This window comes from Hypanus sabinus, chromosome 12 (genome assembly GCF_030144855.1).
Source record: "Hypanus sabinus isolate sHypSab1 chromosome 12, sHypSab1.hap1, whole genome shotgun sequence".
In the NCBI taxonomy this organism is placed as follows: Eukaryota; Metazoa; Chordata; class Chondrichthyes; order Myliobatiformes; family Dasyatidae; genus Hypanus; species Hypanus sabinus.
This window is the reverse complement of record NC_082717.1, coordinates 62,182,833-62,202,517: the sequence shown is the minus strand read 5'-3', so window position 1 is coordinate 62,202,517 and position 19,685 is coordinate 62,182,833. Positions and strand designations below refer to the sequence as shown.

General features: G+C 40.4%; 1 protein-coding gene across 7 annotated transcripts in view; it reads right to left on the bottom strand.

The window, feature by feature from the left end:
- LOC132402935 (rho guanine nucleotide exchange factor TIAM2) overlaps positions 1-19,685 on the bottom strand; it is a 263,572-nt gene that overhangs the window by 114,613 nt on the left and 129,274 nt on the right. For 6 of the 7 annotated variants that reach the window (XM_059986063.1, XM_059986061.1, XM_059986064.1 and 3 more), the window contains one exon: positions 133-1,353. In XM_059986063.1, the coding sequence (XP_059842046.1) occupies positions 133-1,347 (1,215 nt within the window). In that variant the 5' untranslated portion in view covers positions 1,348-1,353. Of the gene's footprint in view, positions 1-132; positions 1,354-13,768; positions 13,861-19,685 lie in introns of all 7 variants that reach the window. The other variant, XM_059986060.1, reaches the window with a different exon arrangement.

The following is a 19,685-nucleotide window of genomic DNA, read 5'->3' as shown; positions in this document are numbered from 1 at the left end:
ATTTGAAGCATATTTGAAGTGATCTATCGTAAAAACTCTGACATCAAAACACTGTTCTTGCAATAACATGTACATTACTTGTTAATTTACAAATGCACCTTCAGGCTGTCATCAAATAGAACAGTTCCTCACCTGTAACTTCCTCTTCTTTCTTGTCAGGCTGCCAGTCCACGCACTTAAGCGCCGCATTCGACTTTTTAAGGCAGCTCGTGAGGATCCATCCTCAGAAAAGTGCCTAGGTTTTCGACACGGGAGTGTATAGGAGGAATACTGCACGGGACCTTGGTCTTCCTCATCAGATGGCACATTAATGCATTTGGAAAAGTCATTCTCAAACAATTTGCTGGTGTTTAAGCCTGCTGTGTTTCTGGTATGAAGTGAAAAATCATTTTCTGAGGGCATGCAATGTCCCACCCCTGTGTCACTGTACATTGCTTGAAGAGAATAGAGGGATGACTTTTGGAAGAGTTGTTCGTCATTTGGTAAAATGCTTTCGTGATTACGCGTCTCAGTAGTTCTCAAAGTAGTGTACGCGTTATCAAATTCATTGGTATATGCACGGTGACCCCACTGCAATTCAGACCAGGAATATTCAGAGCTTAATGAGCTACCCTTGCTCGATTTTAATCTCTCCTCATCAAGTGGAAGACCCTGGTCCATTACACATTCTTTACTGGTGTCAATCTGCAGCTCATTTTGCTTGCCAGTACCCGATTCCATAGCAGAGGAGTACCTCAGCAGCTGAACTGGCCCTGGGGGATCGTGGCAGGTTGGGTTGTTGCTACTATTGCCAGCACCACTGTGAAACTCCACCCTTATGTTGCTGTCAAATCGTCCCAGTGTTTTGATGAGAACCTTTGGACTGTATTCTCCTTCTGGTTTCTTTGACTGGGTTATGTTTTCCAGAAACCCATGCCCATTTAAGACAGAGCCATTGCATTCCAGACTTTTGCTCAGACCATCTGTTTTGTCAAGAATGCAAGGAAAATTGTTCCCAGATAATAAAACAGATTCATTGCTACAGTCACGTTTCTGCACATGACTGAGGTGACATCTGCTATGAGTGTTGCTATTGCTCATCACTAAAGAGTCACATTGCCGTGAAACCGGGAAACGTGGGTTATTTTTATGCTGGGAAAGGCAGTTCCTGCCCAGTGACCTTGCTTTATAACTTATGCTGTTGCCACCATGACCCCAACCAAAGGAAGATCGAGACTTTTCCTCCTTAACGTGGACACTCCGAATTTTGAGGGCACATGTCTTCTGCCTGCTGACAGGCATCGACTTCCCCTCAGTGTTGTTGCCTTTAGTTCCTTGCAGGTTATACTGGCTGTCCGAATTCCCCATCTTGCACTGAAAAAGGAAAAAAGGGGCAATTAGGGGCTCATCAGTAAAACAGCAATTACAATCAATGCAGATGGCTTTGTTTTCACTATTTCATACAATATAGTTTTAAACAATCTTCCATTAAATTCTAAATTCAGGGATAGTATTTCATTATTAATGGTTAAATCAAGTTTGTACAGTAAAATTGTTTTTCAATATCAATGAAACCAGCTTTGCATGAAAAACATGCATGGAGAAAATGATGTAAATGTTACCAGAGGTTTAGTCATGCTTTATGGTATGCAAAGGAACATTCTTAGGAGAGTCTATTTACAAGACACACAATTACATATAATTTTATAGATTAGCTTTCTTCACATTTCGCAACTCCAGTTTCTGACTCAAAAGCCAGGTGTTCATCACTGCCCCATAACTACTGAAAACCATATAAACACATCCATCTGGTATACATCTTGACAACGGATGTTTTCTATCCGCACTGTGATTTCCTGTTGTCACTATTCTTTTTGATTGAAAGGTTTTATGCCTTTTATAATAGAGCAAACGATTAAAATTAGATTGTGTAGATTTTTAAGCATATCCAGTGAACACCTTCACATGTCGTCATTAAAGCTGTTGCCTGAAGAAATCAACCAAACACAGATTCCAATCTAAACAGACAACTGAACACACAATGTTGATGTTACGCTGGAGGTCTATAAGACATTCGTGAGGCCGGATTTGGAGTTTGAAGTGCACAAATTACAGCAAAATTATCAATAAACATGAAAGATTACAGACTTGACGACCTGGGTTATAGGGAAAATTTGAATAGGTTAGGACTTTATTTCCTGGAGCACAGGGGAATGAGGGGAGATTTGATAGAGGTATGCAAAATGATGAGGGGTATTGACTGGGCAAATGCTTGCAGTTTGGGTGAGACTAGAACAATTGGTCATAGTTTCAGGGTGAAAGGTGAAATATTTAAGGGGAATCAAAGGGTGGTGCGAGTGTGGGGCAAGCTGCCAGCGGAAGTGGTAGATTAGAGTAACATTTTAACATTTAAGAGAAGTTTTGATGAGATTCAGACTCGGATTCACTTATTTATCACCCATACATCAAAACATAACACGTTCCAACACCATCACAGCATGCCCACAGTGTTCAGTAGAACAACACAGAACACAACGAAACAGACCATAGAGCAAGAAAATAACAACAAAACACGTCCTGTTCCTCTCCTACCCACTCGCACACACACACTGTCCTCCGGCCTCAGCGGAATCGTGGATTTGCTGACATTGGCCTTTGACTTGCCCACTGGACTTGCAGACTCAGGGCTTTGGCCATCAGATCTCCACTTTCAGACACTGATCTTCAGTTTTGACCCAGGACTCAGTGATGACAAAGAATGAGGACCCCCGATGATTGCCCCCAATCTCCAGACTCACCGATGACCAGAACCCTAAATGCTCGGCCACCAACTCCAGACTTGCCAACTCACGTACCGAGGGAGTCATTGGCCCTCGAGGCTCAGGCCCGCACAGCACTCCAATCCCAGATCCTTCATCCCTGCAGGTCTGCCGGCCCAACATCTGACCACCGATGCCCTTCGGCACATCTCCATGTTGCTGTTCACCCAATGCAGAGCAGGGGCCTAGACGCTGGCCTGACCTCTAAACACTAATCTGATCTTTAGCTGTTCCTTATTCCTATCCCTTAACCCTAACCTGACCCCTATCTTCCCTCTTTGTTCCCCAAACCATCCCAACAAACCTAATAAAAAACCAAAGTCACCCGAGCCATGACTGCAGCTCAGCGCCACCTCGACTGGAACCTGTGGGTTCCTGAGATGAGATGTGGGGCAGAGAGGGCTATGGTCCAGGTTAGATGGGACTAGACAAAAGACTAGGCCAGCATGGACTGGATGCGCCAAAAGCCTGTTTCTGTGCATAGTAGTCTATGCTTTTATCCCCAAATAGCATTATGTCAGATTACTCAAGATTCTATGACTCCAGTACAATCAAGTCTTTAGTTGCACTGACTCAGCTGATTTTTCAGATAATCAGATGTTATACTATTAATATTCCAACATATAATTATTTCAGGTTTTAAAAAGATATTGGACAATAACACCCCAGTAAATTTGGTAAGTTTCAAAAGACCTGGCCATCCAAAACAGATGAGTTCAGGTTATTGGCGAGTGGAAATTGCAAACTTCACCTGATAAACGACGTGCAAAGTTGGAAGGTTAATAAGCTGCTGTAAGTTCCACTTGCATTGCAAAGGAGTGGCAGAATAGATGATAGAGAAATTAGTATGGTGAAAACTTCCTTCTAATTTGTTCTGAACGGACAAACACCTCACTTTGAGGCTGTGACCCCCAGTTCAAGACACGCCAGCCAAGAAAAACATCATCTATGCATCCATGGTGTCAATTCCTTTATGAATTTTGTACATTTTTATTGCCCTAAATTCAACAGATACTGGGTCAGTCTGCCTAATGTCTCCTCAAGCAACAAAACTGTCATCTTAAGAACTAATCTGGTGAAATTCACTGCACTCCCTTTTGTCACCAGTGCATCTTTCTAAGGGGAGGGTGAATTGAATAGAAGTGTATATAATGTTCTAAAAGTAGTCTCACTATGGCCTTGATGAATGAACCAGGATGTTTCTTATCCAATGCCCTTTAGAAGCCAACGTACCACTTGACTTTCTAATCTCTTGCTGTAGCTGCATCATAACCTTCAATGATCTGTGTCCAAGGACAACTCAACTTCCTCTGAATACCAACACTATTCAATCCCACGCCATTTTTTAAAAAGTTTCCCTTGCTAGCTTTTTTATTCCAACATGGATGACATCATATTTACCTGATGTCTGCAGTATTCCTAATTTCCACTCATTTTCATTTCCTGGCCGGGGTTAACTCTGGGAGTGGTCTGGTTGCTCACCTCACTGCTCTGCTCCAGATGTAAGCTGTTTCAAGACAAGTTGAGCGGGTCTGAAATTTTTTTTTTCCCCAAATATCCTTTTCTTTAAGATCCAAAACAAAAATTACTGCAACTATTTAGTATATCAGTCAATGTTGGCAGAATAAAGGAAAATAGTGATGTTTCAAGAATATCCCTTCATCAGAACTACACCTTACACACAATCTGGCCTACAGAAATTTCCACCTGCCTAATTTTCCACTCTCTGAAATTTGCACCTGTGATGCATCAAAAAGACACCGACAGTTTTATTCAACTTGTTTTAAGACATGTCACTGTTCAGATTTGCATTGATAGTACACCAAATGGAATTTGCTGATCGCAAGTGCTGTGTAGACCAAGCTTTGCCTTTTGCCAGTGATGGAAAAGGGAATGTGGGATGCCACCCAGGCTTCCACAATTAATTAATTAAGTTTACTGTTTCCATTGAAACTAACTGAAGAGGACACAAGATAAAATGTGGGGTCATGTATCTTTCCCCCTTTTAGCGCTCTACAGCAGAAAAACAGAAATCAGATGAAAGCAAGACAACCAACCATGCAAAATGAAAAACTGTGAAACTAAGGAAAGTTCATTAACCCAATAAAATTAAACCTGTTCTTCTGTGCATAGATCTTGCCTGTCGTGCCAAATATTTCCTCTGTTTTTCTATTAACATAATGGATGGGCATAATAACTTCAGCATCAATAACTAAACCCAATTCATTTGACCCAGAATTCTACACAGAAGTACAGTTTCTGCCAGTACCCTCTCAGGAATTTCAATTTCCTCTTGTTCCAAAAACAATGGAATTATTAATAACACTGGTTCTCTTTCAGGTTTCATACTATTTGCATCTCTATTTCTATCATTTTCCTATTAATAGAACTCAGCAATAACATTTTTGAACAAGTATGGCAAATGGTCTGTTGCAAAGTTACTCTGATGCAACATATAGCTGGTCGATGATACTCAAATACAACTATATTAACCTTTTCACTCTCCATTATCTCCCATCCATTCTGCCACATAGAATATCAGCACACAGCATTCCAATACTTCGGCTGTGATTACTTGTACCCAAGGCATTCGAGCCAGCTCCTGCTACATGGGAACACGTGCATTCAACAATTATTAGACAAGAAATTTACTAGAAACAATGGTCATATTTTCTGTTCCTGATAAAGGGTAAGGTAAAAACGTCTCTTCCAGTGAAAGCAGTGAATACAGGGAAAATAACCCGGTTTGAATTAGCATCCTTTCCAGACCACACAACTTTGCTGACCAGCTGTAAAACATGCAGTTCTCCAGCCCTCCTCTCAGTAGTTGTTTGTAATTAATTTTGAGATTGAAAGATTACCTTTTAGATTGGAAATGAGCATGCAAGTATTTATGCTTTAATATAATCTTGCAATGCAATGCATATAGAAAATCCAAGTGACAGCAGATGGAGCAATCAAGAACAATCTGCTGAAGCAAGTCAGCAGGTCAAGCAGAGTCTGTGTACTTAAACGCCAAAACTGCTCTGTTTTGGGTTGAAACCCTACATTATGGTTGCTGCTGGGGCCTGACCTTAATTGCCAACTATTCCTTTGTCCCCACAGATGCTCTATCTGTTGATTTTCTTTGCACATTATTTGTTGCTACATATAGTGATCAAACATTGATGATGAAGAACAACGTTCATACTAATACAATTATTTCACCTGCTTTTTAAGATTTGGGAATAAAAAAATTCCTCAATCCTGATACTCTAGGATTGATTATTTTGGATTTGGGCATGATTTTCTGGAATTTATTGATTTCAAAGCTGAACATATCCCTGAGATCCAAAGAGACCCAGCTCGAACATTCAAACCCATTCCATTAATGATTCAAGGCACCATTGAGGATTTTTTTAAAGTCACAACCAGCCTGTTTGCAATTTGATTTGTCGGTTAAAGAAACAAAATAACCCAAATAGCGAAGTTGTGAATCACTATAATTTACTGAAAATGAAAGCAATGCTTCAATGGTCAAAGGTGACCTCATGCTTAATCATCGATTGTAATCTGCTCTATTCAACAAAGGTTTACTCCAAATAAATTTTTTGAATACGTGTCAGTTTAAATCAAATGTTGTCTGCAAGAAATTTATATTTTCCTTACACAATTAAAACACAAGGCTGTGGCAGGTCTATAGCTAATAGTAGCCACCAAGGCAAGTGGGATTACAATATGTTACAAAAGTCTGCTCTGTAGTCCTCTAACTCACTGGTTCTTAACTTGTTTCTGCTTCTGGCCCACTTGCGACTTTCACTTACCTCCATTAGTTGCTAATTTTTTTTTGTTCAACTGTAATAATTACAGGGTATTCTAATATTCAGTCATTATTTAAGTTTAACAGGCTATGGGTATTATTATATATTAAGTATAATGTTACTGGTGTATATGGAAAATAAAACAATTTCAATGCTCTGAATAGAACAACATATATCATATTCTTCCAAACAGCAATGAAAAAGTGTTTAATATTGTTACTTTGGGTATTCAGTGAGATCTTTGGGACTAGTGCAAACCAGTGAGTTTTTGAATATCTGGTTGCAACTTGATTAAAGATAATCGAAGGTCACCTCTTTTCACAGCCTCAAGATGGTTACAAGCTTATGATAGCAGATGAAGAGCTTGACAAGAACCACATTCAACTAGATAAGAGGTGGAAATTCTAATTTTTAAAAAAAAAACAACTTTGATTTCTCTCAGAGTTGTTGAATAAGGATCTAGTGCTTAGAGTGAGACCTTCAACTTTGTTAAAATTCTTTTTCTCTAGTTTTATTTCAATGGCTTCCTTCACCAAGCTGTCCCAGAAGCCAACTGCATGGCACAGTAAGAACTGGAATTTGATTGTAAACAAGGTGGGACAGCCAAAACCTGATTGGATTAGTACTAACCAATCAGGAGGGAAGGGTGACAGGGGTATATATACCACCAGACTACACCTGCCCAGGCAACATCCCTAACAAAGATGGGAGAGTTTCTCAACCAAACATCCATTAAAATATAAACCTGTACCCTGCTGGAAGCCAGAGAAGAACTTATTTGTCATTTTAAATAACACTAGTCATCCAGACATTTTGCTGACTGTGTTTGAATTTTGCTTGAGCTGTTATATCACGCTGCAGCTCAATAAGACATTGTTGTGATGTGGTGTCAACATTATTCACATTCACCCCAAATGAATCCACCAGTTAATCTGGAAAATGAATCCCCAGCAGGTGTCTGAACTGAAATTACATATCAGTGTGCACTTGTTTCAAATGATCAAGATATTCAATCAGATCATCATCTTCCAATTCTGTTTTGAGTGGCAGGTGAAGGAAATGGCATGAAATCGTGACGTCCAATACCACTGCTGAAAGGTCCAAGTTTTCCAAGGAGCCCAGTGGACTGTCCTCTGGGGTGTGAACAGTGATTCACGTGTGGTCAAGTAGGAGCAGAGGTAACAATTGACATACTGCACCACACCCACACACACACAGGCTAAGTGGTACAGCTGCCTAATTGGCATCATCTAGCATAATCCCCTATTTATTTCATTCAGAATTGCAATTAATTTACATATATTAATTATTTTTTATTTATGTATTTTAGCAATGTCAACATTTACATAGTGAACTTATCATGCCCATTCAGAAGCTCCTGTGGCTCCCAGTTTCTTGTATCCTACGAAATCCAGCATGGCTCCCTGGGGAGGGGCACATGGCCCACGTTGAGAACCATGCTAAGTGGTAAACTTCCTGCACCCTCCCCCAACCTATACTAAGACTGTTAACCTTTTAACTCAAACAAAAGATCAGTGTAGTGTACAACTGGCACACTTCCCTAAAATCTTTGGATGTGTCTGTAAATTGATAGACATGGGTAGCAGAAAGCTGCAATGCATCTGGTGAGTATTCAATGTCTCATATGGGCTTCCTGGGAGGGAAAAAGAGTTTCTACACATACTATTGCTTTAATTAATTCATACAAATTAAACTGCACAGTTCAGATGTGTGTCATGTCGAAAGAACAGCTTTATACCACTTTTAAGTTCAATGTTATATGAGTCACATGGCTGTTTACCACATTAATTTTCCACTGCTATGTTTAGTCTCAACACAACCTAATCACTGGGGCCTTGCAGTGAACTTGATATATTTAATAGGCACATTAAAACTTACACCACGTATGTCTGATTCAAATCTAATACTTGCTATTCCACAATCCTAAGGAAGAGTGGAGCAATCATCAGTTCTTTCTGACAAAGAGAATAAAAATACGTATTTCCAACAAGCTTCTTCAACATAATGTAGCTGATATTCACCTATAGTTTAAAAGATTTCTATATCAAGAACAAACTTTTCAACTTCTTGTATTTTAATTAATATTACTAACATCCAGTTGGTTCATGCTTGAGTTGCTTAGAAATACTGAACAGTTCAGGCAAAAGCTTAATGATGCTGATATTTCTTTGTAGTTCAGCAACAGGAATTTTGCTTTGCTTTGGATCCCAAGTTCCTATCACAGGTCAACAAATTTTGCATTCCCAGAAGTGGGTCGAGTCTCCGCCATTTCAAATTAAACAGGCAAATGCATTAGAATGACTGTTGCATCCATGGAAATGAGACGCTAGAACTGTTTAATCAGCCGTTATCTCCAACATTAGATAATTCTTATATCAATTAAAATGGACTGTCCTTTCTTTAAAACAGCCTCAATACCATAAAAAGTGAGAAAAAAAGATGCTTTAAAGTGTGATATGTAAAAGCAGAGCCTGATTATATGTGAGCTGTAAAAGCAAATCCACACCTCCAACTGATCAAAAAAGACAGAAGAGTGATTTTGAATTTAGTATGTCACCCATTTCAGAATTAATTTCACATCAGGGACATAATGGCATAGCCTTGCCATGATGTGGATTTTTATCTCGTACATTCAGCTCAAGTATTATACTTTAGAGAGACAATGTAATCAATGTCTTCCTGCTGAGTTATCTTCAGATTTGAAATACTAATTCCCATGTAGTGTACAAATCCCACTATTCAACAGTCCATGTGGTCACACTTCTTGTACTACGAGTTTTAATAATTTAATTAAATTTTCTCCTAAATCATCATTCTGGTTCCTTTCATCTAACAGTTGACCAACTCCATCAAGTTTTGGCATTGTTACCTATTTTAAACAGTGTAATATCTCAGGAAAATAGCGATATAACCAACACCTCAAGCAAATACCACAGCCAATGAGTCATTAGCATTTTCCCAAAATGGGTTGAAACATAGATCATATTTTCCTTTTGTTATTTATACCCAACTCATCCCCAGATTCTTGATATAAAGAAGACATCATCCACCATAACTTGCCAGCTTTGATTCTTCTTTCTTGTGAACTGAAGATGACCATATACGGCAGATGTTTAACACTGGGGCACACAGAACAGCCAGGGATGTCAAGATGTGTAGAATGATGATCAATGCCACTAGTTGTTTCATACATGGATGACTAATAACCACATTGTAAGAAGTCACAGCACTCTCAAGATGAGGCAGTCAGTTATGTGGAGTGATATTCAGAATGTTTTGAAATCCATTAAGAAACTGATTGAGATGGGGGTAAGGGTTAGGGGGTAGAAGGATGAGGACTGACAAGGAAAATGACTGTCTCAACAGAACAAGCAAGCAGCATATGAGACTGAACGATAAAGATGTAATAAAGTCACTTATTTGTATAATTAATGCTGATCGATTGCCAAGTAACACAACAAACCTCCACAAGGATTGTAATATTCAACATACATGCAAATGAATGGGCATGAGTTATTTTTAAACCTAATTACAGCTCTGGAAGAATGAATCAATTCTCAGATATTGATGCACTTTACTGTAGTCAGACTCCTGATGATGTACATTCATCCACCTAGAAGGATTACCAAGTTCTATTTCCATATGTTACTTCATACTTCAGATTTTCAATTCCAGTTTTGAAGCTATGACTATTCAACATCCATTAGTGATATAAACTCTATCACCTTCTTAAATGAATGTCCTGGAATTAGTCCAACAACTGCCCCCTCCCAAACATCTTCTGGTCACGCACAGCATTCTGAAATGCACAGAACAGTACAGCACAGGAACAGGACCTTTTGCCTATGCTGTTTTGCAAAACTAATTGAACTACTGATTTATGTTGAACTAAACTAATCCTTTGCGCTTACACAACGTCCATATCCCTCCATCTCTGCACATCCATGTCTTTCTTACGAATCTTTTGAACACTTCTATCATATTTGCCTGCACCACCACCCATCAGCACATTCCAGGCATCCACCACAGTGTAAAAATCCTACCCCACACATCTCCTTTCAATTTAAACCCTCTCATCTTAAATAAATGGCCTCTAATATTAGATATTTCAATAATGGGCAAAAAAGACACTGGCAGTTTACTCTTTCTATGCCTCACAATCTTATAAATTCTGGCACGAGAACATACGACTTCAGGATTGAAGGACGTCCTGTCAGAAGTGAGGTGTGGAGAAATTACTTTCGTCAGAGGGTGGTAAATCTGTGGAATTTGCTGCCACATGCAGCTGTAGAGGCCAAGTCATTGGGTGTATTTAAGGCACAGATAGATAGGTTCTTCATTAGCCACAGCATCAAAGGGTATGGGGTGAAAGCAAGGGGAGTGGGGATGACTGGAAGAATTGGATCACCCCATGATCGAATGGCAGAGCAGATTAGATGGGCCGAATGACCTACTTCTGCTCCTCTATCTTATGGTTTTATGGCCTAAGTCTCAACCAGATCTCCCTTCATGCTCCACTGCTCCAGAGATAGCAACCCCAGATTATCCAAACTCTCCTTCCAGCGCATTACCTCTAATCTAGGGAGCATTCTGATAAACATCTTATGCACAGCTCGAAAGCCTCCACATCCTTTCTATAATGGAGCAACCAGAATTAGATATAACACTCTAAACGTGGCCTGATGAGCATTCACAAAGCTGCAACATAACTTCCGGGCTCTTGATCTCAATGTCCCAATGCCTTCTTTACCATCATATCAACCACCACAGTCACCTTCAGGAAGCTATGCACTTGGGCACCAAGATCCCTCCCCTCTGTACATAAACACTTACGGGCCTGGCAATTAATAGTGTTCTGCTCCTTCACAACAGATCTCCCTAACTGCAAGGCATCACTATATATATATATATATATATCAAGACATCCTTTGGTTTATTGTGCTTTCTGCAGTTGCACCCATCACATATTTGCTCTAATTGTATTCTAATATGCTTTTTCTGCTCAAGTATTTATCTAACCTTTTCTTTACTTCTGTGAGAGGCTTGGACTCAACATTCACTTGTCATAATATAATCAATCCTCTCATAGCCACTTCCATTATGTTCTACACACTAATCAAAATTCAGGCTTTTTAAAAATCCAATTCAGCGTAAATCCTTCCCCACTTTCTCCAAAACACTTGTCAAAGTTTTGAATACTTCTTTTGAATTCATCCATTTTATCCAAATGTCAACCCAATTTTGTAAACTCGGTGTTGTTGGCCAACAGTGTGTTCTGTAATAGCTGAATCTTCTTCGCACAATTCAATTCATATTCAATTCAAACTTACATTTATTATCAAAGAATGTATAACCTTGAGATTTTTTTGCTTATAGGTAGCCACAAAACAAGAAACCTGAAAGAACCCAATTAAAGAAGAAAAATAAAATACCAGCCCCCGATGCACAAGAGAAAGGAGGAAAAAACACAAGTCGTGTAAACAATAGCAGCGAACAACATCCCAAACTAAACTGATACCCATATCATAACATTCTGTGCTAACTGTCCTTTGCATAAACAACTCTTTCTCTTGACCTGAATGCAGTGAAAAATCATATTTAAGAACATTACTCACTGAAACACCAAGTCAGCCAATGAGGTGGGACTACACAACATTTCATAGCAAAGTAAACATGTACAGAAAATAAAGAACTACTTAAAGTGCAGAAAGATCCTGTCCCAATATATTTTAAAGGTTAGTTAACTATGAATTGTGTATATAATCAGTATCGATCATTTAGAACAATTTGGTCACCAATTCAGTCATCACTCTTTAAAGCTAGAAACTAAATGAGGTTGCCAAGGCAACATCCAAACTACAGTTTACAGATCAGGCAACTCATAGTTCCATTTTTTTGTTTACATGGCAGGATATCTTCTGGTTCATTGTGGTTGCAAGGTTTGATGTCACTGCACATGCCAAGTAATCTCAGAGCACAGTACACCACGTGTATGGAAATGGGAGCAATAGTTTCAGCCTTGGACCTTTGCTCAAACCACAAATGGTCCATGCCCATAAGTATAAAAAAAACCCCTTATTGATTGTTTTTTTTGGATAGTTTACAGCATCATGGGCAGACATTCTTGTGAGAAGTCAAATGAAAATTTACATCTCAATCTTTTTTAGGAAAGAAAACACATACAAAATGCTGGAGGAACTCAGCAGGTCAGGCAGCATTTATGGAGAGAAGTAAATGGTCGATGTTTTGGGTGGGGAAGAAGGTGGGGGGAGGAGTAGGACAAGCTGGCAATTGATAGGAGAAACTAAGTGAGGTAGGAAAGAAAATATGCAGAAAAGAGGGAAGATTGGGGGAATGAATTTGAGAGAGGACCATGGAGGGTGAAGGAATGGCAACAATGATGGGGCAACTCAGTTCAGGGGGGAAATCACAAATTAGCCATCTTGCACGGTCAAAAAATACACTCATTTGGGAGACAACGGTCAAATTTGGAGAGAAAAATGAGGTGAGAGTTTGGCCAGGTGGAGGGGCAAGGATTTAGTTTTGAGGAGCAGCAGTGATAACAGTTTCCAAATATTACTAGTATAACAAATTGACATCTAGCTCAACCCAAGAGAATAGATTTACATGCAGGCTAATGGGAATGTTCTGAGAGTCAGCATAGACTGGGCTGTGTGGCCTCTGTGTTCTAAGTAATAGAACTTGAGAAATAACTGGCATCTTTTAAACCAGATGCACATAATGCACATAAATGTTTGTGTCCAAGGCACAGAGAGAGCACCTGGCCTCTTTCTTGATATACAATGTCCTGAAAAAAATTCTGAACTGTTTACAAGTGTAATCCCTCACTCCCCAGAATGATCTTTTTGCGTGACCTTGTAGACCATGCAACCTAAATAATCAATCAAGACAGCGATCTTGGGATAGATTACAGAATATTGGAAACATCCAGCCTGAGGACAAGAATGTTTCACCGATGGTCAAGGATACAAGAGAATGCCATAACGTTTTCCCGAATCTCTCTCTCTCACACACACACACACACAGACACACAAAGCATTTGCTCAACTGTCGGTTCGATATATAATATTGTTGCTAGCCATGCAACACTTTCTCACTAATTACTGTAAGTGGACAATTTCATCTTACCTTGTACCTTCGAAGGTGAAGGTGTCCCTTTCTCTTAGGAACACATCTGCTATGAGCATCAAAGTGTATGCAGCTGCAATTCATCATTTCTCCTGTAAACACAATGTGAGGCCAAAATCTAAAATGATTCTTTCTAGTTGATGAAGGACAGCTCTACTGAATGTTAACGAGAAAAGCTTCCACTGAGGTTCTGACTAATCCCACGAAAGTACCTCCCACTCAGCTTGTGCAGAGAAAGTCCGTGAATCCCAGCAATATGATTGCATCAAAAAATTGTGACACTGCAGACCAATGGGTCAGAGACAGTTTGATACGTCCAAAGAAATACACAGCTGGAGTTAGCCTGCAACTGACAGGCACTCAGGTGGAAAGTGAGTGAAGTTCAGTCAAAGTAGACTAAAGACTGACAATGAATTCAGGAAACTTTTAATCGCAGTCATGTATGACAGTACAGAAGTTTATCTTGTTTAGATACCTTGAAATGCTGCCCAAATTTTAAGTGGCACAGTGAACATATTCAAATTATAGCACTTTAGAAATTGGTTAGGTAAGAACAGAATCTCCCTCCCTTTCTCTACTACCTTTCATATTTGTGATCTAGAAGAGACTACAATTCTCACATAATCTGCCCGACTGGCTTCAAATAAGAAATTTGCAATAGCAAAGGGCATTTCCAGTTGGGTGTAATTTAAACAACATACAAATTGAAACCCACATTGGGATATTTCCTTAGGGAGCAATCCCAGCTTTGCATGTGTACTCAGCACACAGTCTCTGCAGGAACTGTCAAGCTGAATTATATATTGAAAATATGGAGGATACAGAATTCTCTACGATGGCACATTACTCAAAACCAAATATATGACCTGAAGTCTCTCACATAGAATGATAAGAATTCGTCAGACTTACTGATCTGTTCGTGGGCTGTGTACTACTTTTAAGAATGTAGTACACACTTGACACGATTCAAATTGACACAGCTGAACAAAGAACAAAATAATTGCATCTGGTGCTCACTCCTCTACATCGGCGAGACCCAACGCAGATTCGTCGAGCACCTTCGCTCCTTCCGTCACAATAGACAGGACCTCCCGGTTGCCACCCACTTCAACTCTGCCTCTCATTCCCATCTAGAAATGTCCATACATGGCCTCCTCTACTGCCATGACGAGGCCAAACTCAGGTTGGAGGAGCAACACCTCATCTACCGTCTGGGTAGCCTCCAGCCTGGTGGTATGAACATCGAATTCTCCAATTTCCGGTAATTCCCTCCCCCTCCCCCCATCCTAGGTCCCTCTCTGCCCCTCTCCCCTTTCAACTTTCTGCTCCTTTCTCTCTACAGTTCTTTCATGCTTATCCCCTCCCCCCTTTATCCTTCCTCTGATTGGTTTTCCACCTGGCACCTCTAGCCCTTCCCCTCCCCTATCTCTATTACTGGGCTTCGGCCCTCACTTACCCCCCCCCCCCCATTCCTGATGAAGGGTCTCGGCCCAAAACGTTGGCTACTCTTTTCTCACGGATGCTGCCTGACCTACTGAGTTCTTCCAGCATCGTGTACGTATTCAAAGAACAAAATAATCCTGTCCAGAGGCTTTTGGATATTCATTCTTACCCCTAATGTGAATCCTTGGTTTTCCGCAAGAAGAGATCCAACTCTCGAGCTCAGAAAGCACTGATTCGAAGTGCTTTGCTGCTGGACTAGTGAGTAATGCACACAGCTCAACTGCTAAATGCTGGAAAACTTTCTGCACTGAATGTATTTTCATTAGTTACACCCTGTGTTCAAATTTTTCCACTGGTAGAGTGAGAGAGAGAGAGAGCGAGAGAGCAAGCATAAAATACAGGCCAACCGAAGTGGTTTTCCATCACTCGCCTCAAATGATTCCCCCAGACAGCTTGCCATAATGTCTCACAGTCCTCAGGGAATACTCGTATGACTGGGCTGTTGTATGACCCTGCATTCCTGAATTACCACGAGAGCTCAACCAGGAAAGCTTTCAGAGTCCTAACTGAACAGCACTTCAGAGACTTCTGCTGTTCTGTATTTTGTGTTCAAAAGTCATTTGTATCCCTGCAGGTTGAACTCATTTCCACACACACAAATCTTCAATAGACACGTTTTTTTAAAAATAGAAGCAAAATCGCTCTCAGTCGCAAACAAAGGTGTGGTTCATGTCCAAAAAGTTGTTCATTTACATATTGAAGTGCAATCTCAATTAGATTCTAAATAAGTTTTATAATCTATTTCTGTGATTTTTTTTTCCACCACACAGACTTTTTAAAGATGGAATTTCTAAGTATTTTAAGAATTTAAGAGCACTTTTCAAAACAAAATTAGACTATTTCTAAAAATAGATTTTCCTTCTGCTGACAGAGCACCAAGGTTCACTGCCAAAGCACTGCTCCACATTCAAGAAAAGCTGTAAGGAACGATGGCAGAGCTGCTGGATGGAACTGTTGCCTTAAGTGCTGGAGAGACCTGGGTTCAATTCTGACCTTGGAGGATGCCTGGGTAGAATTTGTAGATTCCCCATGATCCTGGGGATTTTTTCTGGGTTCTGTAACTCCCTCCCACATCCCAAATTCAAACGGGATGGGAGGTAAATTTCCCTTGTTTGTATTTGAGTTGCAGAATCTGGCCAGGCAGTCCCCAAGGTCAGAACTGAATCCACCCAGGTAGAACCTGGGGAGATTTGATCAGAACGTGAAGAAGGGGAAAACTGGATTAGTGTGCAATTTCTATAAACAGGTGATTGATGGTCAGTGTGGACTCAGCCCGAAGATCGAATGGAAGGCCAGAAATTGAGGCTTGATAGTCAAGAGGCCAAGTCCACTTGGAAATCAAAAGCCCTACATCTGCAAATGTTAAATGTATAAAACATGCCTGCATCAGTGTTATCTTGTATTTCCACACAATGTTACATTAGGCTGTTACACATCTATTGTCAGAGAAGTACTTGCATAAATAGGTAAACCACCTTCATACGAGCAAGGACAGAAAACAGGACAAAGTGACTATACTTACTTATTCAGTAAGCTAAGGGTCAAAGTATTTGCTGAGTACATTTCTAACTCTTCTGGCTTCAGTCTTGTTGCCGTCTGTTCTGAAATTGCTAAGTTGCATTCAAGAAAACAATGAAATGCCGCTATCTGTTCCAGCACATCATGACAGCGTTTTTAGAAATCTCCAATTACCCTGTCCACATGACTCTGCCCAATCAATGCTTTCATATTTACACATTCTGGAGGGTGTTTTAGAAAATCTCTGTTTTCAGGGGAGAACAACACCATTTCTGCGTGGACAGAGGGTCAAAGCGAAGAGAAAAGGCTTCAAGTTATGGATTTATCCGGTCTAGTGTGGACATAGCCTCAGTTAAACCCAGTGTACACGTGCTCAGATGAATATAAATGAATAATGCCTCCCCCCACTCCACCCCAGTGGTGTTGCCTGCGTAAGGTGTAGTGCACCTGCTCCCACTAACCCATGTTTTCATCCCAAACTGTCCCTTGGGTTTTTTGGGGCCATTTTGCTGTCTGCAACTGATGAAACAGTGTCTGAGTGAAAATAAATGAAACTGTTTGGAATGCCTGTGTCCTGAATCCTTGTTTTTTTGAGTTATAAACCAGTAGAGCACACCAACTGAAGGGATTATTTTGATAAGCCAAGCTAGCGATTGTTGGGGTGTTTAAATGGTACATTCCCAAGACCTGCAGAACAGGAGAGTGAAGTATATGAACTACCGGGAAAACTAGACCAAGGACAGAATGAAGAGGAGTGACTAATGAAACAAAGAGGCAAGGTTAGCAGGAGAATTTGCAATGCCAACCTGTTCTGTCACAACACCCCCTTCCCCCCACCACAAGGTAGACAATCAGGAGAGATAGCCTGCCTTATGACGGATGTTGAAATGGAACGGTTGTAGAGGCAGGTACCATCTCATGATATGTGCTATGCGGTCTTTCAGGGACTGGATCCAGAAGAGTGCTTTGTACTTGGTCTCCGGAATGGAACAGGTAATACTGGAAGCTCTCCAAGTCCTATTTTAAAGCAGGAGTGGAATACCGTGTCTCCCGTGGTAGCAGCTTCCAACTGTTGAGAAGGAAGCTCTCAAACTGCAAGAGCACTGTCAGATTTTGCTGGGTGGAGTGGGCGCTTCAGAAACAAATAGGTGCTCTGGGATTGGTCTTCGTAAGTTAGCCCATAGTCTTGGAGGTTTTGCCCAAACTACTCTAGAATTGGTGGTAACCTTGGCTAATGCAGAAGGAATGCCCCCACTCCATAATGGCCTTTACAATGCTGTCACTTACCTTGATCATCGTTACAACCTTTACTTTGCTTCAGCACCCTTTTATTAATAAATTATTAACAGCAGTGTAACTACTGAATAAATCAGTATACCCCTCACCTCCATCAGCACAGGAACAGACCCTTTGGCCCATTATGTCTGTGATGTTAATCCAACCCAGTCTGCATATGGTCTATATCCCTCCATCCCCTGCCTATTCACCTCCCTGTCAAAATGCCCCTTAGATATTGCTGCTGTATCTACGCTGATCACTTCCACGTTCTAGCCATTTACAACTCGGGGAATCAATTGTCTTGCAAATCTCCATTAAACTTCCCCCTCTTCACTTTCTAGACCTAGGCTCTTCTGGAATTTGAAATTTCTACCCTGGGAAAAAAAATATTCTGCCGATCTAACCTATCTTTGCCTCAAGAGGAAAAAGACACACATTTGCTCACATTCCCATGAACCTCTTTGTCAACCCTTTCCAAAGCCTTTGCATCCTCCCTGTAAAGCAGTGACCAGAACTTCACACAATACTTCAAATATGGCCCGGCTAAAGTTTTAGGTTACTGCATCATGATTTCCCGATTTTTAATACTCAACGCCCCAACTGATGAAGGCAATTACACCATGTGCCTTCTCTAGCACCCTATCTACTTCTGTTCTCACTTGCTGGGAGCAATGGACTTGGATCCCACTGTGCATCAAATCTCCTAAGGGTCCTGCCATTTACTGTATACTTCTCTCATATTTGATCTCCAAAATGCAGCACCTCACTTGTTTGGATCGAACTCCATCTGCCATTTTCTGCTCAAATTTCCAACTGATCTACGTTCTGATAATCCTTTAGCAAATTTCCTACAACCGACCACAACTCTGAAAAGTTTTGTCTCTTCTGAAAACTTACTCATTCTCCTTATATTTTCAGCCGAATTATTTATAACTACAAACAACAGAGGTGGCATCACCAATCCTCATGGAACACCACGGGTCACAAACCCCCTCCACCACAACCCACCATCTTCTACGACCAAACTAATATTATCAAAACTTTATACACCTTCACCTTCGATCAGTCCTGTGGGACTTTATCAAAAACTTTACTAAAACCCATTTATCACCCACACCAATCATCCTTGTTATCTCTTCAAAGAACTCAAATCAATTTTGGAAGAGATCACCTCCCCTGCATAAAACCAAGCCTGTCCCACCAATAAATCAATGACTTTTGAGACTGAGTAATATTCACATGTACAAATTAAATCCTAAAACTTTCAAAAGTGTGACTTCAATTAATAATTATCTTTCACAACTCTGTATCCTCCACATATTTAATACCTAACACAGTTTGACAGGTCCTAAGGATACTACATGCCAGAACAACATGTAAGGACTCCAACATAGTACTGTTCAACCACCTTCTAAACTGGAGACTACCCAGTATCCTAATTCTCACAAAGTACCATTCACCCAGCTCATTGATCCACATTGTGCCCTGTTTAAATAATGTCTCAAATTTTAAACATTTCTTCTTCTCTTTCAAATCCCTCCAAAGGTCACACAATTCCCTCTGTGATTTCTCTGACCTGCAGTATTCCAATATCTGTGCCTTTCTCCATTTCTCATTT